Raw genomic sequence first — 26,050 nt, forward strand, 5'->3', positions numbered from 1 at the left:
GTATTTCTTGAGCACCTACTTTGTTCTAAGAATGCCTAAAATGATACATACTGTCCTTGTTCTAAAGGACATCAACCCTGAATATTGATTGGAAGGACTGATACTGAAGCGCCAATATTTTGGCCACCTGATGCAAAGAGCTGACTCATTGGAACAGACCCTTATGCTGGGAAAGATTGAAAGCAGGAGGAGAAAGGGGTGACAGAGGATGAGATGGTTGGATGGCATCACTGACTCAATGGACGTGACTTTGAGCAAACTCCTGGAGATAGTGAAGGGCAGGGAAGCCTGGCATGTTGCAGTTCACGGGGTCACAAGGAGTCAGACATGACTTAGTGACTGAACAACAAATTTTTTTAAGGAGCTTATAGTCAAGTAGGGGAAACAGACAAATGAATTTATTAAATATGTGATTAAATGCCTATTATGATATGTTCACAGTTTTCCAAGCTGTAGGGGAAAGAGCCAAGCTCGGCCTAAGGAGGTTGGGAGAAGTTTAAATATAATCTTGAGAATTCAAGGTACATGGAGTTTGTTTATAGAGAGGGGCCAGTGAATTTATCTTTACTTTGAGGAAACAGCCCATGTGTATACTCACATAAGTATTTCAAACCTCTGCTCACAAACCATTGCTTATGAAGCTGAAGTGCAAACTGAGAGACCTGCTGCTTTGTTGCTCTACCTTTCCTTCTTCGCTCCCTTTTACTTCCTTCCACTTTTTCCTTTAGTCATGGCTTTAGACCAGTAACAAATTCTGAACTTTGTTCTCTGGGATTTATTCAGATTCTTTTCTCTGTCCTTTTGTTCTGTATGTTGCTAACACTTCACCCCCATCTGTTTTCGATTTCTTTCAATCTTCTATTTTTCCAGGCTCGTTGTTTGTTATTTCTGTTGATAACTTTAGGATTTATTGTGATTTAATCATTTAGGGGTGATGTCTATTTCCTTTGTCAATTTTGAGACCTATCTTAACTCATGTGGCCCTATAGCCACTCTAGAATGTCATGCAAATAATAGGTTCTTGATAAAGTTTTGACTGTACAGATGGAACCATGTCTACATTATTAAGCTATAGTCTGTGGTCATAATCATGTGTCTGTTGTTAAGGAAGATGAACAGCTTTTGCTTCTGTTGAGGCAAGGTAGAGAGACTTTCTTATATTTCAGGTTCTATGGAAAACTGGGAATCCTATCACGTTTATATTTACCTTCCTGTAGAATGGTTTATCCTAGGCGTTCACTGAATATCTTCTTTGGTTGAAGGAACACAAACGGCTGTAGGTTTGATTCTTGGCTTTTCCTAACCTGAGGTTGTGAAGTTGTTTTCCTACATTATATTTTAAAATCCTTTCCAGTTGCCTCAATATTTATTTCATTAATCGACCTGAAATTCCTTTTGTGTATGGTGTATTGTATGGGTACAGTGTCATCTTTTTCCATATAGATATGAAAGTCTCAGAAAGTAAAAAATTTAAACAACTTTATTGAGATGTAATTTATAGATCATAAAATTAATAAGATTGACCTATTTCAAGTGTATAGTTGAGTAATTTTTAGTAAATATCCTGAGATGTGAAACTCGCCATAGTCCAATTTTAGAATATTTTTATTAGTCCAATAAGATCCCTCATGCCGATTTATAATTAATCTGTCACTGAATTTTTTATAAGTTTTCATGAGTTCTCAGCAGCATCTCTATTACAGGGTTAAACAAGTGATGACAGCAGGTATTTTTTTGTCCTGAAAACAGGTAAAACATTTTCAGAAGAGCATCAATAAGCATGATTTATGCTGTAGTGTGTAGCATCTTACCTTTCTCAGATTCAGAAATCTTTCATATAATTCTTAGTTTGTTGAACTTTTTTCCTTATTTTCTTTTATAGTTGTAAATTGATGTTGAATTTTCTTCAAACATTGTCTCCTAATTTTTTGAGATTATCACGATTTTTTCTTTTTTATTCTGTTAATATGGTGAATTCAACCTTGCATTTCTGGGATTAAACGCAGTTTTTTATCTGCAGCTACATTTGGTTTCTAAGTATTTTTTTTTTCCCTAGTATTTTATTTAAAAACTTTATAAACAGAAAAGACCTGTTGGTGGTTCTTTTCCCTTTCTCTTTTTCTCATTGGGTGTTAGTATCATGGTTATGCTAGTTAGCTGGATAAAATTGTTAGGTTGGTGAAAGAGTAACTGTGGTTTTGGACTGTGAATTTTAAATCACACAACTAGGCTCAAACACATCTTTATTAATCAAAATAGGAACAATTACAGTCAACACATTTTTGCTAATGAGAAATAAGTTGGTTTATTCCTGTAGCATAAAAATCTGTGCTTTGGAATTCAGCAAACTCTTGGAAAGCATTATCTTTAGGGGGTTGGGGTAGTATTCTACATTAATGTCAGGAAGGGTCTCTTGTTTGATGTTCTATCTTGACAAGAGTCTGTCCTCTTTTTCCCCTAAGATCATGGAAACTGAATTCTAGATTTGTCAGGGTTGGCAGATGGTTTCAGGGTGTAAGTAGATATAATGTTGCATTTACTTCTCTGGATTCCTGAATTCTCTTAGATTTTGGCCCAAGTAATTTGTAATACTGTAAAAAAAAAATGCTGTGTGTGTATTTTATATATATGTATAATTTTGTAGTATATATTATAAATATTATATAGTATTTTATATATGTAGGTAAGTATATAATTAAATAAAATCATTTTTTTTTGTAATTGAAGGATTAGTTCAAATAACTTAGCTTGTCACTAATGGAAATGAAAGTAAAAATAAAATTTTAAAATTTGGAGAAATGTTCAATAAAATGATTTTCATTAATTAAATGAATTACTATAAATTAGGAAATAGTTATAATTTTTTTCATGTTTATTATGAATATTGTTAATGCTTTTTTTTTTTTGGTTTGCATCTAATAGTTTTCTTGTTTTAGGGGTAAAAATATTTCCATCATGGCTCATTCAAAGACAAGGACCAATGATGGAAAAATTACCTATCCTCCTGGTGTCAAGGAAATCTCAGATAAAATATCTAAAGAAGAGATGGTGAGACGGTTAAAGGTGAGTAGAATTAGGTTATGTCCTTTGGGCATCCGTTTAGGATAAGTGGAGTTGGGGAGAGCACCTGTGGAAATCATATAGGGCTGTACCTTGGTAAGGCAGCTTGGTAAAGCACATCAGAGCAGAAAATATTTCATGGCCAAAACTAGTTAGCTGTAATTAGGAGCTAAGAAACTGGAATAGGTAAAGAATTGTAGAGTTTCCTTAGCTATTGTTAATTGGAGCGTAGTTGGAAAGGTGAAGCTTAGGATTTTCAGGGCCTCCTCTCCTGCTGGGTTGCTTCAGTTGTGTCTGACTGTGTGCCACCCCATAGACGGCAGCCCAACAGGCTCTACTTGGGTATAAAAGACAAATCCCCAGTATGCTTATACTCCTTATTATCTGTCGAAAGTTGTCTCCTCTCTCCAAAATCTCATTTATTTTATAAAAACAACCATTTTAATTTGATTTTTAATTCTTATTAAAAATTAAATTTAAAAGATTTAATTTTTTCTACTGAGTATTAAGTCTACATTTTACTTTCTTGAATTTTGAAATGAAATTAAAGAGTTTTACTTCTAGCTCTCGGTTTGTGATGTGCAGCAGTGAGTCAAGATGGATGGTGAACTTCCATTCATGAGGCAGTCACTGTATGGTTAAACTCTTCATATTTGCTTGAATAATATTTCATCTTTCACCATCAGTGATGGTCTTCATGATTAAAATGGTTAGAAGAGCAGAGTGGCCAAGGAGATTATTAAACTGATTAGTTCAGATGTTCTTTATTTTTAAGCATTTTTTTCCCCTTCAGTGTTGTATCCACCTAGACATGTTGCCGGTTATTAATATTTATGTATATTTTCAGTGTAGAAAGTTTGCCATAATTAATCACTGAAGGCCCAGGAGCCTTACAATACTACTTTATTGCTGCATGATTATTTTTATTAGAAGGAAAAAACCCCTTGTATTATTATAAATGTCACATAAAATCTTAGTATTGTAGCCTATGCATACAATACTGGAATGACAGATATAAGGTGTTTATTATTCAAAGCAAAAGGCATCTTTGAGCAGATTAAGTTTACCAATATGTGGATCTTTTATCTAGTTGGGAGTTTGTGTATATTTTATTAGAAACAGTTAAGCTGCAAACTGTATATGGTATTTTTCGTTTCTGAGTATCTAGATTTTCTTGATCTATTAAATTTTTAGAGAAAAAGTATGTTTATTTCCTCACATTTGTTTATATTTCAGCAATGATATCATCCTTATTGTCTGCTAAGAAATGAATGGTAAACACAGAGATAGATTCCACTTATAAGCTATAGCATTTAGTGTCTTTTATGGATGTTATTTTCTCAGACATCTTTTTTAATTTAAGGACTTTGGCAATGGCACCCAACTCCAGTACTCTTGCCTGGAAAATCCATGGACATAGGAGCCTGGTAGGCTGCAGTCCATGGGGTCGCTAAGAGTCGGACACGACTGAGCGACTTCACTTTGACTTTTCACTTTCATGCATTGGGGAAGGAAATGGCAACCCACTCCAGTGTTCTTGCCTGGAGAATCCGAGGGACGGCGGAGCCTGGTGGGCTGCTGTCTATGGGGTCACATAGAATCGACACGACTGAAGCGACTTAGCATAGCATAGCATGAAGTGTTCAAGAGTTTGTAGCACCATTTGAGTTGTACACAGTATTGAGAAATTGCTGTTATCTAACCCTTGCTTATTTTGGTGGAATGATTGCCACAGTGTTCACATGCAGTGCTTGTAGTATCCTTTCCTTATTTTGTAGACATTTATGCCCAGCAATAATCTGCGTAGTTTTCTTTTTCTTTTCTAATTTACACTTCCCTCTGTTAAGTTTTAGAAAATCTTGTTAATATGTAAGATGTCATTGTTTATATAATTCCTAGAGTTTCCTGTAATATTTTATTCAAAGTATACTTTCTCTCTCACTCTTGTGAAGAGATTCCAAGGAAAGAATGAGTTCGTTGCATTTAGCTTTCCCTTCCTCCCCCCATAATACAGCTAAGTCCATCAAAGCATATATCTTAAAAGTAATAAAATTAAGAGGTTAGGAGAGTAGCCGTGGACAGTGTACCCCTAAATTAATGTAGTGCCAGACTGGAAGGATTAGTGCATGCCTGGTCCTGGATTCTGGTGTAGTAGAACTGAGGGTCCATCCTGTGAGGAACACTGTTAGCCACAGCTGCTGTGAGAATTCAGTATGACATTGGGCATTTCATTACCCAGAAGTGTTCACTCTGCAGCTGGGTGGAGATCCATGTGCCATGTGTCTCAAGGGCCCAGTCCAGTCCTACTTGTTGATTGGTATTTGTAGCACCACCTAGTGGATGCCAGATGGTCACCTTTACATTGTCCCTGACAAGTTCGGCAATTTTGTTGTCTCATGTGAAGTAGAAATAGTGCAGGCTGAGACTTCACTGTGACTGCTAATATTGAAATTAGAGAAAAGCTCTTCACAGAGTTCAACTATGTAATTCTTCATGATTGTTGTTTCTGTCCCACTTCTTTTATGTAAACGTTTGCTTTCTTCTGCTCACTCCACACATGCTATTGAGTCTTACTAATGAACTGTCCACCTCATGTTCTCTTTTACTGTAGCACAGGAAGTACTTCATTGGATGCTACAGATAGATACTTTTAGAGGAAACATGAAAGTGTGTTTATTGAAAGTTAACCTTTGTAATTAATATGGTTTTTATTTTCAGATGAATATATGTTTACATAGAGGATGCCATTATTTGATTTCATTTTATCTTTATATAGATGGTTGTGAAAACTTTCATGGATATGGACCAGGACTCTGAAGAAGAAAAGGAGCTTTATTTAAACCTAGCTTTACATCTTGCTTCAGATTTTTTCCTCAAGCATCCTGATAAAGATGTTCGCTTACTGGTAGCCTGCTGCCTTGCTGATATTTTCCGGATTTATGCTCCTGAAGCTCCTTATACATCCCCTGATAAATTAAAGGCAAGTACTGATTCAAAGAACTGCCAAGATTGACTGATACTTTATCTTTCTAACTGAAACGGGTATTAAAGTATTTAGATTATTTGTTTGGCATCTTTGACATTAATTGCAGCAGTCTTTTGCTAAACTACTTTTGTTTTCTTTATTTTCTGTAGAATTTCCTCCTCCGCATTAGTACTTAATTTTATAAAACAAGTTCTGATCTTCAGAATAAGAAGTTGATTAGTAAAGTGTATTGTATACTTTTTTTTTTGGCCACTCTGTGTGGCTTGTGGGATCTTAGTCCCCTGACCAGGGATTGAACCTTGGCCATGGTAGTGAAAGTGCCAAGTCTTAACCACTGGATTGCCAGGGAATTTCCTATACTTTTTAACTTATGTCATCATTAGTGCTATCACTTGGGGTACACTTCCTTTTCCTTTTTAAAAATTCATGTGAAGACCATGTTCATTATTGAAAAGACAGTATCTAGTGTAAATGTGAATTTATATGAATCCTAATTCATATAATGGAAGATGTGATGTGCGTTGTTCTGAAGAAAATACAATGGGCAAAATTTTAATGAAGAGTAGAAAACATACCTAATACTTTATTATGGCAGTTTTAAGTAAAGGCATGTCAATGAAATGATTCTTAAAAGATGGAAAAAGAAAGGGAATAACCTGGTAAATCCAGTGGATAAAAAGAATGAAAATAAGTATAACTGTGCAAAAAAATATTGAGTAAGGCAGGTTAGAAGAACATTAGAAAGACCAGCAGTAATAAAAGATAACTGCGGAAACCGTGGGTTAGAAAATGAGTCCCATGGGAAGATTACTGAGTATGAATTTAAAAAAGACAATTTAGATTTATTATATTTAACAAGTGTTTATGTTAGTTACCTGTCGGGAACTGGGTTTACCTTGGTGAAAAACAGCCTGGACTTGGTTCTATAGTCAGGGACTTGCATTTTAAAAACTGAAATGAGAAACCTGCTCATTTGATCCAGTGAGCCAGGATTCCAGTAAGGAATGCCCAAACTGCTGTGGGCATGTTTGTCTTCTAGATCTCATAGTGGGGGAGATAGGGAACAATATTTGTCATTTAAAAGTAAAGTGAATTATAAGATTTGAGAATGCTCAGAGACTTGAAGTAGATAATGTGAGCTGGTCTGTGCAGCTGTGTACCCAGATGGATTGTGAACCTCTGATTTGAGGTACTTAATTGATTTAAGGAGTAGTTGTATTTAGTAACCATTTTTGAAGAATGTACTTTTGATAGTATTTTTTTTGAAAAGCTACTTAGTAATCTGCATATTCTGTTTCTTCCCTTTTAAATAAGGTTTATCATTTTACTTATAAGGGAATTTTTTCTCTCTTTTTTTTGACAGATTAGCATGCTTCCTTTCTAGAATTAGCTTTTATAATTTTAGCCTTTTCCAAACTTTCCAAAGACATCATCTCCATACAAATTTGACTCAAAGTGATACCGAACCTATTGTATGCAGATATAAAGGGATGTGTAATAAAAAGTCAAAAGCAAGAGATGGAGATAGATTGATAAATTGTAGGGAAAAACAAGTATTAATAATTATAATGACTGGGTAGGAAGCCTGACAAGTTAACTTCTAAGGGTCTTTTTAAAATTTCTAAGTTTCTGCAGTCTATTTTCTTTCCACTTGGTGATTTTGTTTTGCAATTTTAAGTTTCCTAAACTGTGTTCTTTCTATACAATTACCATATATAATGCCATTCCACAAACCTGATCAAATCAGCTTTCATTTGCACGTTTCATTGCAACGTGTTCGTTCTAATAACAGAATAAGTTTTACTTTACTCGGTTTTCAGGGATGTTGTTTTTAACTTACTGTAAGATGTTTTTCTTTCTCTACTTTTAGATCATGGTAAATGATTTACTGTCTTCCTTTAAAGGGGGTTAAGAAATTTGGTGTTTTCATGATAATGCACATTTAAAAAATTTGAGCCAAATGCAAGTTTTTTTTTTCTTTTTTTAAACTGGTTCTTTACAGTTTTGTCATGATAGATACATATGAGTGCTGAATTATCTTTAAGAATTTAGTGGATGTTTTCATAATCTAAACAAAACTTTGTCCCTTTTTTTAAGGATATATTTATGTTTATAACAAGGCAGTTGAAGGGACTAGAAGATACAAAGAGCCCACAATTCAATAGATATTTTTATTTACTTGAGGTAAGCAGTATGTTATATTTTGAAGTGACATTTTAAAATGGTTTCTGTACATGTATATTTTTACTAATTAAAATTTTACCCTTTTCACCTCTTAATTTTAGAACATTGCTTGGGTCAAGTCATATAACATATGCTTTGAGTTGGAAGACAGCAATGAAATTTTTACCCAATTATACAGAACATTATTTTCAGTTATAAAGTAAGTTTACTAAGATTATAATCTTTTTTAAATATAAAGAATTTTTAGCTTATAAATGAATCTGCATAAACTGTGTTTTTATGATGAATATCAGAAGGCTAATATTTGTAACTTAAGAATTCATTAACATGATTTTTATAGATACGTTTTGAAAATAAATACAGCTAATTTTGTATTGTAGAGAATAATACAAGAGTGGCATTAGTTAATCTATCTGATATAAAAATATTTTTATTATATTATTTTTCTTTTGTTTAAATCACATATTACTGACCCCTTAATTCCTGTGAATCATTTAGTTTTTTGTGTATTCCTTATAATCATCTGTTAGAATTAACTTCAACAAAGCAGTTTGATGTTCTGAATTTAAGGCCAAACTAAAGTTACATTTGATTTAATTACTTTTGATTGTGAGACTGATAAAAATTAGCAAATGTAATCTTGGAAATGCAGTTTAAAAATATTTTGGATGCTACTGTAAGATTTTGGAGAGAAGGAAGCTTTAAATGAATATATACAATTGTATTTAATTAATACCGTAATATCATTGTAAAATAAAGTGTGATGTTCCATGTTATGATTAAATCCTATAAATTTCAGGTATGCTTAAAGTTAAATGAAATATCAATTTTGAATTTCAGCAATGGCCACAATCAGAAAGTTCATATGCATATGGTGGATCTCATGAGTTCTATTATTTGTGAAGGTGATACAGTATCTCAGGAGCTTTTGGATACAGTTTTGGTAAATCTGGTACCTGCTCATAAGGTAAGTAGCAAAATATACTTGAATATGTATCTAAAATCTGTAAACAGTAGGGTCCAGAATTTACTTATGTTTAAAATGCAGTTTGTCCTGCTTTATTCTTAGTTTTGGAGACTTATTGATTAATGTTAATGAACATTAATTGTGTTTAGTAAAACATAATTGTGTGGATCACAATAAACTCTGGAAAATTCTGAAAGAGATGGGAATCCCAGACCACCTGACCTACCTCTTGAGAAATCTGTATGCAGGTCAGGAAGCAACAGTTAGAACTGGACATGGAACAACAGACTGGTTCCAAATAGGAAAAGGAGTACGTCAAGGCTGTATATTGTCACCCTGCTTATTTAACTTCTATGCAGAATACATCATGAGAAACACTGGGCTGGAGAAAACACAAGCTGGAATCAAGATTGCCAGGAGAAATATCAATAACCTCAGATATGCAGATGACACCACCCTTATGGCAGAAAGTGAAGAAGAACTAAAGAGCCTCTTGATGAAAGTGAAAGAGGAGAGTGAAAAAGTTGGCTTAAAGCTCAACATTCAGAAAACGAAGATCATGGTATCTAGTCCCATCACTTCATGGGAAATAGATGGGGAAACAGGGGAAACAGTGGCTGACTTGATTTTTCTGGACTCCAAAATCACTGCAGATGGTGATTGCAGCCATGAAATTAAAAGACGCTTGCTCCTTGGAAGGAAAGTTGTGACCAACCTAGACAGCATATTCAAAAGCAGAGACATTACTTTGCCAACAAAGGTCCATCTAGTCAAGGCTATCATTTTTCTAGTGGTCATGTATGGATGTGAGAGTTGGACCATAAAGAAAGTGCCGAAGAATTGATGCTTTTGAACTGTGGTATTGGAGAAGACCTTTGAGAGTCCCTTGGACTGCAAGGAGATCCAACCAGTCCATCCTAAGGGAGATGTTCTGGGTGTTCATTGGAAGGAATGATGTTGAAGCTGAAACTCCAGTACTTTGGCCACCTGATGTGGAGAGCTGACTCATTGAAAAAGTCCCTGATGCTGGGAAAGATTGAGGGCAGGAGGAAAAGGGAACGTCAGAGGATGAGATGGTTGGATGGCATCACTGACTCAATGGACATGGGTTTGGGTAGACTCTGGGAGTTGGTGATGGACAGGGAGGCCTGGCGTGGTTCATGGGGTCACAAAGAGTCGGACACAACTGAGTAACTGAACTGAAAACATGAAACACTTATTAGTCATTAATTAAATGGAAAGAAGAGATAACAGATTTAGTATATGTGATAAAATATCTGTAATAACTCAGTTTTTTATGGGATTATGTTTCAAGGAATATATTAATAGCTACTTAGAAATGGGTTCAATCCCTGGATTGAGAAGATCCCTGGAGAAGGAAGTGGAAACTCACTCCAGTATTCTTACCTGGAAATTTACAGAGGAGTCTGGCAGGCTATGATCTATGGAGTCACAAAGAGTTGGACATGACTGAACGACTAACACTTCCATTTTCTTTTCTTTGATTCTCTTATATATGTTGGGAGATACATAACCAGTTAGGGCCTTGGGTAAAAGATAGTGATAGTATAGTTTGAAAGGAGGGGTGAAATTAAAAGAGAAGTCTTTACTAATTTGGAAAGAAGGAAATGTTGATGGCACTGGTATTTCTTGCCTGGGTAATATTAATCAAGTTGTGTGTGTATATGTGTTTGTGTGTTTTGTGTTTTATTCTTTGAAAATGACTAACACTCTAGTAAGCAGTGGAAATATGGTTCTGTGATTCACCAGTATAAAGGTCTTTGTAAACTTAAGACCTTTCTGGCAAAATATAATTTAAATTTATAGCTATACTGCTTTCTCAGAAATATTGCCAGTGAAAAATGACCTCATAATCCAAAATTTCCAAACTTTTAGAATAGTCCCTGAATACTGAAAAATCAGGCACTAACTAAAAATTCAGATAATACATTTATAAGCTAAAAATGATAAATGCCTTTAACAGAATTAAATATAACCGTTTTATGTCTTAATGCCTCTGAGTGTAAGAGTTAAAAACATGATAGCTAGGCATAGGAAAGGAGAAGGTGTAAGGTTGGGGGAAAGAAAAGTGTAAATTAAAAATGGTCATTGAGATCAAAATGTTTATTGGACTGTAACAGACATTCAGAGAACTAGGATATAGATCTGAGGAAATTATACAAATACAGTGAGATAAGGAAAACAAAAGATTCTAACAGGTGAAAGAGAGACTGGAAAGGTCCAGTATATCTAAAAGTGATAAAGAACACCAAATAAGAATGGAAACAGAAATTATATGCAAGTATATATTTGCTTAACATTTTCTAGAATTGATGAGAAGCATAAATTTATGAGTGAGATAACAAAGGGTCATGATCAGAATATTAACAAAACTCAGTGCAGACACATCCTGGAGAAATTGTAGAATGCTGAAATAGAAATAATATATTCATACAAAGCATTCAGAGGGGAAAAGCATAGCCCTGACAAAGAATAAACCTTAAAGTGATGTCTGACTTCTCAGTAGCAAGGACAGATGCCAGAAGATAATGGCCCTGTATTTCACAAAGTGCTAAGATAAAATAACTGTACACAGACACAGTTGCTATCCAGTTTGAGTGAACTTAAGACATTAAATATACAACTTGTCAATATACCCTTCCTGAAAGAACTACTACTCTTCAAATACTTTAGAATACTGGAAATTGAAAGAAGTGAAATGTAAGTAGTAGTGGTGAATGACAAAATGCTCTAAGTAAGAACTGATATAAAGCAAAAACAATAGTAGTAAAAATTGTACTTATTAATTAAAGGGATATTAACAAAATGGTCCTAAACCGCTAGATAAAAATAGCATGTAAGATTGAATGACTTAATGGAGTCAGTGAGTGATATGATCCTGGTGATGATCAGGAGGATAGAGCTGTAAAAAATTTACTTTGAACTTTAAATGAAATACTTTTGTTAAAATTTTAAGGATTACAATGCAGGGAAGAATTAAAATAAATGTAAATGGACCAAATTTACTACTTCAGGTTATCAGATTAGATTAAAAATAATCCACCTGGTCATTGTTAATAAGAGATAACAACAAAAATAATTTCACCAAAGGTGACACTAAAAGGATGGGAAAAGTATTTGCCAACACATGCTAACTGAAGGAAAACTGAAGTAGCTTGTATTGATTTTAGGTAGTATAATCTTTAGTGGGTAGAGAAGGGATTTATACAGTGATAAATTATAGTGCTAAAATGATATCTAACTTGCAATTACATAGGCTAAAAATATTAATATATAAAGCATGTATTGAAAAATTATAAGGACAAACTCACAATTTGGTGGGCCATTTTAAAAACTTCCCCATAATTATAAATCTATTAGACCAGTGGTTCTTGAGGATTTTAAAACACAAAGCTAACAATGCTGTGGCACTCATAATTAATCTGTCAAAGGAATAAACCATAATGGAAATTACTAGATATTTAGAAATGATAACTAAATGATATATATTGAATCCTCTGGGATTCAAGTTAAACATTTTGAATACAACTTTATAGTTGTTTTCAGCTCAAAAAGTTATAAAAATATTGTTAGAGTGTACAAATGGTAGAAGAAAGTAAACAATGAAGAATGGAAGTTAATCAAATGGAAAACACAGTGACATTTCAGAAAAACCTAAAGTTGGTAATTTAGATCAGATCAGTCGCTCAGTCGTGTCCGACTCCCTGTGACCCCATGAATCGCAGCACGCCAGGCCTCCCTGTCCATCACCAACTCCCGGAGTTCACCCAGACTCAGGTCCATCGAGTCAGTGATGCCATCCAGCCATCTCATCCTCTGTCATCCCCTTCTCCTCCTGCCCCCAATCCCTCCCAGCATCAGAGTCTTTTCCAATGAGTCAACTCTTCGCATGAGGTGGCCAAAGTACTGGAGTTTCAGCTTTAGCATCATTCCTTCCAAAGAAATCCCAGGGCTGATCTCCTTCAGAATGGACTGGTTGGATCTCCTTGCAGTCCAAGGGACTCTCAAGAGTCTTCTCCAACACCACAGTTCAAAAGCATCAATTCTTCAGCGCTCAGCCTTCTTCACAGTCCAACTCTCACATCCATACATGACCACAGGAAAAACCATAACCTTGACTAGACGAATGTTTGTTGGCAAAGTAATGTCTCTGCTTTTGAGTATGCTATCTAGGTTGGTCATAACTTTTCCTTCCAAGGAGTAAGCGTCTTTTAATTTCATGGCTGCAGTCACCATCTGCAGTGATTTTGGAGCCTAGAAAAATAAAGTCTGACACTGTTTCCACTGTTTCCCCATCTATTTCCCATGAAGTGATGGGAGCAGATGCTATGATCTTCGTTTTCTGAATGTTGAGCTTTAAGCCAACTTTTTCACTCTCCTCTTTCACTTTCATCAAGAGGCTTTTGAGTTTCTCTTCACTTTCTGCCATAAGGGTGGTGTCATCTGCATATCTGAGGTTATTGATATTTCTCCCGGCAATCTTGATTCCAGCTTGTGTTTCTTCCATTCCAGCGTTTCTCATGATGTACTCTGCATATAAGTTAAATAAGCAGGGTCATGTCGAATCAGAAAAATGGAGATGATATCAATAAACAGTTTTAGAATGAAATGAAGAACAGCAAACATTAAAAAGATCAAAAACAATTCCATGAACATTATTTTATGCTAACATATTTGGCATTGGTCAGATTTCTAGAAAATACAACTTGCCAGTTTTTTCTCAAGAGAAAAAATTTTGAATAACCTTTAACCAGTAAAAAATTTAATTGGTTTTAGAAACTCTGTCCATAAGACAAACAAACTCATCCTCCCAAACAACCATGACAGTAATAATAGCAACAGCCGCAGAACTCAAACCGAGCATGCTGCTGCTGCTGCTGCTGCTGCTAAGTCGCTTCAGTCGTGTCCGACTCTGTGCGACCCCATAGACGGCAGCCCCACTAGGCTCCTCTGTCCCTGGGATTCTCCAGGCAAGAATATTGGAGTGGGTTGCCATTTCCTTCTCCAGTGCATGAAAGTGAAAAGTTAAAGTGAAGTCGCTCAGTCGTGCCCGACTCTTAGCGACCCCGTGGACTGGAGCCTACCAGGCTCCTCTGTCCATGGGATTTTCCAGGCAAGAGTACTGGAGTGGGGTGCCATTGCCTTCTCCGAAAACCGAGCATAAAAGAACTTAAAACTCATCACCAGCAGATTTCTATTAATCATTGAAGTGCCATGTAATCCTGATATTTAGAAAGCTTTTTCAGATTATAAAAAGGAAGGCATGTTCTACAATACACATTATAAGCAGAATATAATCTTCATGGGGAAACTAGACAAAACCAAGTGCAAGAAAGGAGGATAATTTAATTTAAAATGGCAACCCACTCCAGTATTCTCGCCTGGAGAATCCGAGGGACAGAGGAGCCTGGTGGGCTGCCGTCTATGCGGTCGCACAGAGTCGGACACGACTGAAGTGACTTAGCAGCAGCAGCAGCATACTCATGTAAATCCAGTATAAAATAGCAATGGACAGTATCTAGAACGATACAAAGTAATATTGGTAATGAGCAAATTGACTTAATTTTAGGAATACAAAGATGGTTAATAGTAGGCTAAGATATTTGTGGAAATTAACAGAGCAAAGAGAAAAAATATCAGTAGATCTATAAAGAAAACTATTTGCTAAAATTCAGTATAACTTATGATAAAAATATTAGCATATTTGAAATAGAAAGTAATTTCTTTAACCTTATAAGGTTGTATATGGTACTGCACTTAATGGTGAAATGATGAGGCATTCTGTTTGAAGTCAGGGATATTATAAAAATGTCATTTCTACTCAGGAAAGAGACAAGTATGCTGTTTCTAATGGATGTTAACTGGAGGCCTTAAGTTAGTGGAATAGGACAATACAAACAAAAGATAAAAAAGGATTAGAAAGAAGAAACAAAACTGAAATTATTTGCAGATGTTCTGTTCTGACTGCTTGTACAGAAAAAAAAATGTACGAATTAGTTTCTAGAACAAGTAAGAAAATTCTGCAGTTGCTAGGTATAAGATCAATGTATAAAAATCTGTTAGTGTAATTTGGAAAAAATTTTTATTTGTAGCTTTTAACAAAAACTTGAGCTACTTAGAAATTTAATAACACTGTACATGACCTTAGTGTTGAAAATTATTGCAGTTGATGGAAAAGTATAAAAGAACGCTTCAATATGTTGCATGATTTGTTACATTTATGTGATGGGAAACTCAGTATCATAATAATGTCATTCCTCTGCATACTAATAGATAACCCAATCAAAATAGATATTGTGAATGTATGTGTATGTGAGCATGTGTGTTTAGTTGGACAAATTGGTTTTTGAAAAAGAGTAAGAAAACGGGGACTTACCTTAACCTGATGTTAAGACATTGCTTCCATATGTCTCTTTGACTGTAAAATCAGGCAGTAATAGTAATAGACCAAGGGACATATGGAAGTAATGGATACTTTACAAATAGATACATAGTTGTATAGAAACTTGAGAGTATGGATATTACAGGGAAGTCTCTGGAGGGAATAATGGACTTGAATGTCCATGTGGAAAATAATACAAGATTCTTATTTCACACCATGCATAAAAATAAAGTACAGGCAGAATACAGATCTAAATATGAAAAGCCAGTGTTTAAAGTTTTATTAAAAAATATGAAACAACAAATTAACATCAGTGTAGAAAGAATTTTAAAAATGTAGAGAGAACACAATCCAAGTAGTGGATAGAGCACAAGCCAAATAGGAAAAGATTGATATATCTGGTTATATTAAAATTAAAAGTCCTATGTCCTAAGACACCATAAGCATTGTAAAAATGTAACTATAAGATATGCTGTGCATATAATTGACAGATATTTAGTGGATAGAATTTATAGAGAAACTTCACAAGAATAAGGCAAAACAGCTCATTTGAAAAATGGTAAAGGTAGTATTTATAGAAAATTATTTCTTATATGTGCAAGGAGCCATGTACAAGACAATTTAATGTCTATGGATAGGAGAATGAGTAAATAAGCTGTTGTATGCTATATGGGCTTCCCTGGTGGTTCAGACGGTAAAGAATCCTGCAATGCAGGAGACCCAGGTTTAATCCCTGGGTCAAGAAGATCCCCTGGAGAAGGAAATGGCAACCCACTCCAGTATTCTTGCCTTGGAAATCCAATGGACAGAGGACCCTGGCAGGTTGCAGTCCATGGTGTTGCAAAGAGTCAGACATGGCTTAGCAACTAAGCATGCACATATTATGTATTAAAATACTAAACGGGGATCTTAAGATCTACTAGACTACTTAGTCTTCAGAAAAAAGTGTCTTTGCTGTGCTGTCTCCCTTTTATTCAAATTGAATTTTAGAGTTTTCTCATTCATTTATTTACTTAAGAGTAGCTTTTTGAATACAGGTAACATTTCTTTTTTCATATTTAGTGGTGTATAATATAGGTTTTTTTCCCCTCCCCTCTCAGAATTTAAACAAGCAAGCATACGATTTGGCAAAGGCTTTACTGAAGAGGACAGCTCAAGCTATTGAACCATATATTACAAATGTAAGTCTTCCTTGTCCAATTGGTTATCAGAAAGATTAGCCAAAATTTTAAAGACTGCCTGAAGCAGAATTTTGGCAAGTAGTACATACTTCAGGATTTTTATTGTTTTAATCATTAAGTGTATTTTATTTCCCCTTCTTATTTAAAATTATTATTGGTTAATATTTTCTAGATTACCTCTATCTTTTTGTTCATTTCCTTCTTTCAAATCGTGTAGTAACTAAAACATTTTTTATTTTGGTTAGCAAACTATACTGTTTTTATTGTTGGAAATTGAGTTAAATGTAATTAGATAAATCATATGGAACTTTTCATTATTCAGAGAAGTTGCTTACAGCTTTTTGGAAATTAAATTGATTTGTACAAGAAGAAGATATGAACTAATATCAAGACATAAAAATTGAAGGCAAGTATGAATGACAGCAATGTGGTGAAAGTTGCCTATCTTACTCTCCTTGGGATGGATTCCATATAAATCTACCTTTTCTGAGAATGGGAAAGAATTGCAGTGAAAAAGCCCTTTCATTATCATCTCAGGTCTACTTATTTAAGATTGACCTTCTTCTCTGTTTTCAGGAGAAATGTATTCTCTCTGTTCGGTTTACTGATAGAAGCTTGTTGAGGTTTTATTTTACCCCCACAGTTCTGGTGAGCTGCACAACTCTAGATGGCACCATTCACATTGTATTCCATGTGAATTGGTTCCATCCAGTGGAGCAAATCCAGAACACAGTCTTGATGTTGGCCTCTGGAATTGTGTAGCAGGTCTGTCTCCACCCTGCCTTCCACTTTTATCCACATCTGAAAATGTAAAGTATGTAAATCTGTCTTCTTGGAAAAATTTAAGAAGGAAAGTCTTTTGTAATTATGTATTTAATTTTCTAGAAATTTATTGAAGGAGATTTTTTTCTTGAAGCGTACAAAATTTAATTTGGTATATAAAAATGTATCATGGAAATGGAACAATACCTTGGTAAATTCTAGTCTTCGTTGCTGGCTTACTGCTTAAATAATTGTAAGCACGTGATGATTTGGAAAAGTGTATTTGATTTATAAAGAAACTGTTTTGGAGAGTGAACTTTGAGAAACTGGAGACTTGAATTACGTAATCTGTCTTAATAGCTCCAATAAGATTTCCAGAGAATTCTTAAATATTGATTTCTGCAAGTTTTGTGAGTGTCGTGTATTGGCTGGAATAAATTGCTTAGATTGAGTGGATTGAGTTCTTTTTGTATGACACAATGGCACTTGAAATCTGTAGAGCCACATTTAAGCATTCTGTTATTAAGTACCCCTTCCCTTTTCCTTTGCTTTAAGTGCCTGTGAATGATTGTCTCCATGGATTTTAGATACACTAGGTGAGCTCCTCCTGGTGGTCACTTATTTAAGCTGATACTGCCAAACCAGTTTTTTTAGGGAAACACTTACTTTTTCTGATGCCATTTTCTGGTACAAAAATAAGAAAATAACACTGTACTATGTTGGTATGTTTTCTAGGATTGGGAAAATAAACATTTGATTGGGTAATAAAAAAAAGATTTGGAATAGAATGAGGTGATTAGGTTCATTATACTGTTCTCTCAACATCTGTGTATGTCTGAAAATATTTATGATAAAAGCTAAAAGAAAGATAAAAACACTTCTAATAATCCCAGATATATCAAGGTAAAAACATTTCCCTGTCGCTTACACCTTATGTTTCCTGCTCTTAGTTCTTGCTACAGATAATAGACAGCCCACTCTATACTTTGTCTTTATCAGAAGCTGGGAATGGGGGCAGGAGGTACAGGATGAGTAGAATGGTCTGAGCATACCTTCAGTTCCATATTTATTCCAAGTACTCTGTCACTATTTTCTTCTCTGTCCCTGTTTTCCTTTTTTTCTTGTTCCCCTGCTTTATTCGATAGTTAGCTAGTAAGTCATTAAGAATTGCTTTTTTTCCCTTCTCCTGTTCTCCCTTCTAAATCTACTTAAGTTTTCTACTGCAGATCTATACAATTACATGTAAAATACTTTCTGGTGAGCTTAATTGTCTTGTGGGGTTTTAGTACAGTGTAAAAATCATTCTCAGTCTTTTTGGACTTGTACATGTAAAACCATTATTCATTTATCTTCCTAGTAGAGAACTAACAAGCAAAAATAGAGGTAGGCTATCAAGGTAATATAACCCCACTTCTGTCTCTTTTTCACTTGTGTCTTTTTTCACTCTCATGCATGTAGACACATTGAAGTTTTTTTTTTTATAGATAGTGATGTTTTTATATTTAGAACTTAAGAAGTCATGTTGGTGTTACCAGTTATTTTTTAAAATAGAATTTGTAATTTGACAACTCACAAAACTAAAAAGTACATGTATGTATTAAAAAGGTACACCAGTATCAAAAACAGAAAGTACATAGTGACAGTTCAAAAAATTCCCTATATGGATCACTTTTTGGTAATATTATTTTTTACCAGATCTTTTTTTTTTTTTTTTTGGATTACATTTATTTTATTTTTTTTTTTAATTTTATTTTATTTTTAAACTTTACATAACTGTATTAGATTTGCCAAATATCAAAATGAATCCGCCACAGGTTTACATGTGTTCCCCATCCTGAACCCTCCTCCCTCCTCCCTCCCCATTCCATCCCTCTGGGTCGTCCCAGTGCACCAGCCCCAAGCATCCAGTATCGTGCATCGAACCTGGACTGGCAACTCATTTCATACATGATATTTTACATGTTTCAATGCCATTCTCCCAAATCTTCCCACCCTCTCCCTCTCCCACAGAGTCCATAAGACTGTTCTATACATCAGTGTCTCTTTTGCTGTCTCGTACACAGGGTTATTGTTACCATCTTTCTAAATTCCATATATATGCGTTAGTATACTGTATTGGTGTTTTTCTTTCTGGCTTACTTCACTCTGTATAATAGGCTCCAGTTTCATCCACCTCATTAGAACTGATTCAAATGTATTCTTTTTAATGGCTGAATAATACTCCATTGTGTATATGTACCACAGCTTTCTTATCCATTCATCTGCTGATGGACATCTAGGTTGCTTCCATGTCCTGGCTATTATAAACAGTGCTGCGATGAACATTGGGGTACTCGTGTCTCTTTCCCTTCTGGTTTTCTCAGTGTGTATGCCCAGATCTTTTTAATGGCAGGTTTTAGGGGATGGCACAAAATTATTTTGTTGCATTGAAAAAATGTGTTGTCTGTCTTGATATAGTTAAAATTTGGTTAAATTGCTTAATCTCACTTAGTGTCAGTTATTTTGTAACTAAAGTTGATCATCTAAATTTAAGGTAGAATTTCTTACCAGTGTTTAACTTATTCCCCTTACTTCTTTCATCAGGAGGCAGTTGTTATTTAATGTTATGTGAAAATTAGTTACCATTTGTAACGGAAAGACTCATGTTTTTTAGAGGGAGATACTTCAGTCAAATATGTATTTGCTTCTTCTGCTGAAGTATACACCTCTGGAAGTTGTTTTACTTATAGTTGTATCATAGTACCTGTTACACATCATTCATTCATTTAAACTGAATTTAAACTGTCAGGCATTGTACTAGGCTCTTGTTATACAGTGAAGACTGATTTGGAGATACGTGGAGATTGTAAGTGTCAAATAAATGTTTTTGATGAAATTTGTAAGAAGTTAAACCAGGCAATGTTTTTTTTTCCCACTTCCATTTTCAAATGAGCTTTCCCAGACTGATAGAAGTTTTTCCCAGACTGATGATTTGAGCACCAAGGTGGCCAGACTGGAAAGAATTATCTTTTGTTAAGGAAAGCTATATATTTTTTTTAAACAGGAGAAAGTTTTTGAATGGAAAAAAAAAAAGCCATTTTATCTTCAACTTGAATGAGAATATAATCTTTGATGTCTTGAAATTCTTTTCACACAAAATTGATGAACATCACAAACAACTTATTTTTAAAACCAACAAATAATAGTAGAATAGAATTTTTTATTTTCTTCCCTCAGGGTTAGGTAGTTTGTACAGGTTCATAAGTCCAAAGAACTTCATTTAAAAACAACCCAAGAACTACAGGCCAGCAGAGAAGATGTTGAAATGTGAAGTCTTTGACTGTACTTTCCAGATAGAAAACCTAATTAAGCCAAGTTATATGTTAATTGTCACAGAAAGAAGAGATCAGAGCAGTTTGTATGATGTAGAGAATACTCAATGCCTTTTTCAAGGAGATAATATGTAGGATATTCTGTGGGTTAATTTTTTTACATATTTGGAAGACTTTAAATAGATAGAAACTTGATCATTACACTGTGGGTTTTTTTTTTTTTTCCATTTTCAGTAGTAATGTGATAAATGTTTTGAGTGTAGAAGGTAGTGCTGGCTGCTTATAGAAGAAATATGTTCACATTTGGATTTTCTTTTGTTTGTATGTGCTTTTAATTGGAATTTAATTAGTGCTATAAACCTTTGTGTGGGTGTATATGTATATACATATTGTTTATCAGAATATAAAAGAAGATAAGAAGTATTAGATGTTATTTTACATTGTAAATATAAAATTACATATTTTAAAAGTGGCATTGGCTCCTACTATGAAGGTGTAAGGCTTTGTCTTGCATACTGTTCTCTCCCATGCTGCTGTGGTGAACAAAAGGTGATCTCTTGCCCTTAAGAAATTTATCTAGTAGAGAAACTAAGACGTGTATGCAAATAACTGTGATACACAGTAAAATATGGTAAGTACCATAATGGGGAATAAAATGTGTTTGGTAAGTAGGATGTTTATTGATATGCTAATTGATAAATCAATAGAAATTTCTTGTCTTTTACTATGTATGAGATGAATTCTATGTTTTATCTTTTTTGGTAACCTGTAGTGGTTTGCAACCTTCTGTTAGAAAACATTTTGATATGCCTGTTTTGACTTTGTATAGAATATTAATGAATTTAATGAAATAATAAAATTTCAGAAAATTCACTTTATCCATGGTACTTCTATTAATAAATTTTTTTTCTCAAAAGTTTTTTAATCAGGTTCTGATGCTTGGGAAAACATCTATCAGCGATTTGTCAGAGCATGTCTTTGACTTAATTTTGGAGCTCTATAATATTGATAGTCATTTGCTGCTCTCAGTTTTACCCCAGCTTGAATTTAAATTGAAGGTAACTATTCTAAAAACATGGTTTTATCAACTAGATTAGCAAAAAACATTATTTGTGGCTTTTTAATCCTTCACTGGTTTTAACTGAATGTTTTAAGTGTGATGGTGTGTTACTGTTATTTACATGTTTGTGCCTTGCCTGTTTGTGTATTGCTAGTGGCTGACATAGTGCCTAGCAGATTGAATCTGCTTATAATTAATGATTAGCAGGATGAAAGTTTTCCAGGTGATGTTTTCTGGGTTGTGACTAACTTTTTCATTTCTAAGGCGTAGTTTATAGTAGTTCCCCAGACCCTTTGATTGTGCCATAAAAATGGTTTAGAGTCTGTTATCCACATAGGGTGAAATATTTTCCTTTATGAGTGTTATCTTTGCTTGCCTAGCCTGTATCGAAAGTGCCTTTGCTTTTCAGATGACTAGAATCTATTGCCTTGGCATTAAATTATGCCATCAAATTGAGTTTCATTTGCAGGTTTGGGGCATATTTTTCTCTTTCAGATTGTTACATAAAGGTTAAATAAATCTGGTTATAATTAATACTCTTTGATGAACCGCACTGTACCACCCAGAAAAGTTGTTAAATGATTTATGCATTGTGTTTCTTGTTTCTAAAATTTTGAATTTGTCTCTTTGAAAGCTACAGAATAATCTGTGTTGGTAGTGTAATTACCCCCAAAATGCAGCAAATAATTATTCTCATTTTATTCTGGGTATCTTTTTGATGTATTTGCCAACTGAGCCATTTGATTCACTGGCCTTCCTATGCCCGCTCTTTTCATATCACTAACAATTTTGATGAGGCTGAAGGCAGTCATAGCTTTAATTATTTGTTGGCTTGATTTCATCTAATAAAAATATTAAATACTATAAGAAATATAAGAATAAGAAATTAGCATTGCTGCTTCCAGCAGATTTAATATCCATTATGGGAGGGAGAGGAAAAATCCATATCTAATAAGAAGCCAGATATTATACGTATCATAAAAGATACAAACAGCATACAATTAAAGCAAAGGGAACAGCATGCAGAGACACGGAGAGGTAGGAAGGTGCTGAGTGAATTTGCAGAACACGAATTACAGTTTTGTGGTTGCATAAAGTCAGTTTAAATCATCCTTGTCTGCCCATTAGAATCTTTACCTGTGGAGCCTTAACAAACAGACAGATGTGCAGGCATTAACCTAAATCAGAATTTCAGGCAGTGGAGTTCAGAGATGAGTTTTTGGTTAGCTGTTTTTATTTTTAAAAGCTTACAGGTCATTCTAATGTTCAGTCAGGTTTGAAATGTACTTTTTTGGAGGAATAGCGAAAGAAATAATAAAGAGGAGTCAGGTCATATCATAGTCTTTAAATGCTTGGCTTTGGCATTGGTTTAAAATTTTAAAAGAAATCTATACAGTGCCATCTAAGTAACTTGATTATTAATGCTTTGTAACAGTCTCACATTTTGTGTTTAAGTCTAGTATTGTAGCTGGCTCATTCATTTAAATGTTGTCATGTATTAGAGGCACCAAAATCAATAATGAAGTTTGAATTCTTATCTGCAAAGTACTGTGTTGTATATATAACAGAGACTTTAGTTTTCTTATCTGTGAGGCTTCATCACATTGTTAAACTCCATTAGGAATCTGCTGTATGTAGATGAACTGACTCTCCATTTGGGAGATTTAGTGCTTATTTATTTCTAAAAAGGGCTTTACTGTAGGCTTGGCCGCTGTCAGTGTCTATTCTTAAAAACCACAGATAGTTTTTGAAGGGTCCCAAGTTGGTTTGATGTGAATTAGTTTTTGATTTTGAATGGAAACAAGCCTCAATTGTAGGCCAAGCCATTAAGTTTTAATCAAACTTTGGGGTGAATTTTCATGTAGAGGAGTACTCCTTTAATGTAATTTGAGATGATTAGAGCATTGAAGATAACATTTAATTCTGTGAAAAATATATTGAACTTTTTTTATGTATAATTTTTCAACTGAAATTCATAGAAAGTTTTCAAGGTTTTTTAAGGGAAATAATGGGAAAAATTATTCTGAGTATATCTACCTCATGGTTGTAAAGCTGTGGTTGTGTTTTGTTTTAGAGCAATGATAATGAGGAACGTCTTCAAGTTGTTAAACTACTGGCAAAAATGTTTGGGGCAAAGGATTCAGAATTGGCTTCTCAAAACAAACCACTTTGGCAGTGTTACTTGGGCAGGTATATGATTTTGGTGTCCTATTTTAAAGTAATATGTGTTTATGTCTACTTATTAATTTAAAACAACATCCACATTTAGGATTTTTTTGTAAATGAAAGATTTTGTATTTTGAAATTTTTGATGCTGATAGTGATTGGCCATGTTTACAAATTCCCCTTCTTTCAGAAATTTTTTTTTTTTAAGTAATTTTTAAAAGATATATTAAAAAAAAAAGATGATATATTTAAATAGCCATCTTACAAAGTATTATAATCATCAAATGGAAGTGTATTATTACATAGCAGTGATTCATTCCAACTGCAAATATATCCACAAAAATTATATTTAGTTAGATTATTTGGAGATTTGTAAGGATAAGAATATCCATAGAATGGGTAAATAAATGATTGTGTATGTTTCCCCTACTAACCTCCTTTCTACATTTCTTATGATAATGAAGAATTGATAATCTGGGCTTTCTTGTATGCTTTTAATGATCCACAAACCTTCTGAAATTGGTTGCAAAATTTGAATGTGTTTGTGTATTTTTTCTGTGTGAGGAATTTATTACTTTTCTAAAGATGTCCCTGATCTTGAATATATTAAAACCACTTCTCAGTGTCCTGGCTGAAACCTACTTTGACCTTGAGGATAAAGGAGGATTCCCCCCCCCTTTTTTTATTATGCTTATAACAAATAATGCAGTTAAGTCATAAATAAACAAGTAAATAAGATTGAATCTTATTCTATTTTCTTTGTATTGAAATATTTGCATTGTTACTGCCACTTTTCTTTCTATTTCACTACCAGAGCCATCAGTGATTATAATACATTTAATCTCTTCTGGACTTGTATTTTCTAATTTGTTAAATGAAGGGATAAGCCTTTATACATTAAGCGCTAAATGTTTTTTTTGATTTCTTATTTCTTATGTAGCTCAATAATAATATTTAACAAGGCGTGTTAAACTGATAAATCTTAGCCCATTGTCATTTTGAATTTGATTTCTAGACTTTTTCACCTTAATAAGCAAGAGGGCACAATATTTTATGTTTAATTAAATTATGCAACTACTAATAAAGTCAAAATGTATTTTATTTGATGTGTTAAAAACAAAAAATATAATTTTACATAAAGACATTTAATATATCTTTAAATCAGGACTTGGATTCACCAGACCATTGTAGAATTTTTGGAGAAAAAATTTTAATTTAATTTAAATTTGTTACCTTTTTATTACATTGTAGTTTTTCCTTGTATTATTAATGGCATAAACAATCATATATTACCCATTTTAAGGAGCTAGAGTATTTATTTAAAGATGTCTTTTAATGGTTATATGGTACATGTTTAGTTGAGAAGGTACAGTACATAGATTGAGTATTTAGATTCAAATTACTCAGGAAACCATATGAGAATAAAGACTAGATTTTATGTAACTTTTTTTGAGTATACTTCATGAAGCATTTTGTTTCCCATAGTATTAAGCTTTTATGAGTAATTTGTTACTCATTCAGTAGACTGCTATTTATCTTTTTGTTGCTAAATTTTGTCTCTTACGGTATTAGGAGGTATAAGATTGGGAAACTTTTTGATCTCTGAGAATTAAGACATCCAAAAATGTTGAATGGAAAATCTTGTTCTTGTTACTCAATATATTTTTTTTTAATCTCTGTTTTGTACTTCATAATGAATTTAGGTATATTATAGGCTTTGAACATTGGTGGTTTAGAGATAACTAGACTATATGTTTCCTGATGGAGGAACATGATACTGTATCAAGTAGTCTTGCTTTAAAAAAAATGAACCTGAATATGATCAAATTCTGTAGACCTGATTACTAATTTGCAGGATTTAGGAGAGAGGGGAACCTGGTAGTTGACATTAGAATGATAAGATTAGTACAGTCTAAACTCTGAAAAGCCACTACACACATAAACACAAAACAGTTGGTTCACCAGGTTAT

The 26,050-nt window shown here is 33.8% G+C and overlaps 1 protein-coding gene across 3 annotated transcripts in view; it reads left to right on the forward strand.

Moving 5' to 3' along the window:
• Positions 1 to 26,050, forward strand: part of PDS5B (PDS5 cohesin associated factor B) — a 182,073-nt gene that overhangs the window by 66,057 nt on the left and 89,966 nt on the right. For all 3 annotated transcript variants that reach the window (XM_044927354.2, XM_044927352.2, XM_044927353.2), the window contains exons 2-9: positions 2,937 to 3,063; positions 5,837 to 6,040; positions 8,144 to 8,230; positions 8,332 to 8,429; positions 9,071 to 9,197; positions 16,701 to 16,781; positions 21,772 to 21,912; positions 23,989 to 24,104. In XM_044927354.2, the coding sequence (XP_044783289.1) occupies positions 2,956 to 3,063; positions 5,837 to 6,040; positions 8,144 to 8,230; positions 8,332 to 8,429; positions 9,071 to 9,197; positions 16,701 to 16,781; positions 21,772 to 21,912; positions 23,989 to 24,104 (962 nt within the window). In that variant the 5' untranslated portion in view covers positions 2,937 to 2,955. The remainder of the gene's footprint in view (positions 1 to 2,936; positions 3,064 to 5,836; positions 6,041 to 8,143; positions 8,231 to 8,331; positions 8,430 to 9,070; positions 9,198 to 16,700; positions 16,782 to 21,771; positions 21,913 to 23,988; positions 24,105 to 26,050) is intronic.

This window comes from Bubalus bubalis, chromosome 13 (assembly GCF_019923935.1).
Source record: "Bubalus bubalis isolate 160015118507 breed Murrah chromosome 13, NDDB_SH_1, whole genome shotgun sequence".
NCBI lineage: Eukaryota > Metazoa > Chordata > Mammalia > Artiodactyla > Bovidae > Bubalus > Bubalus bubalis.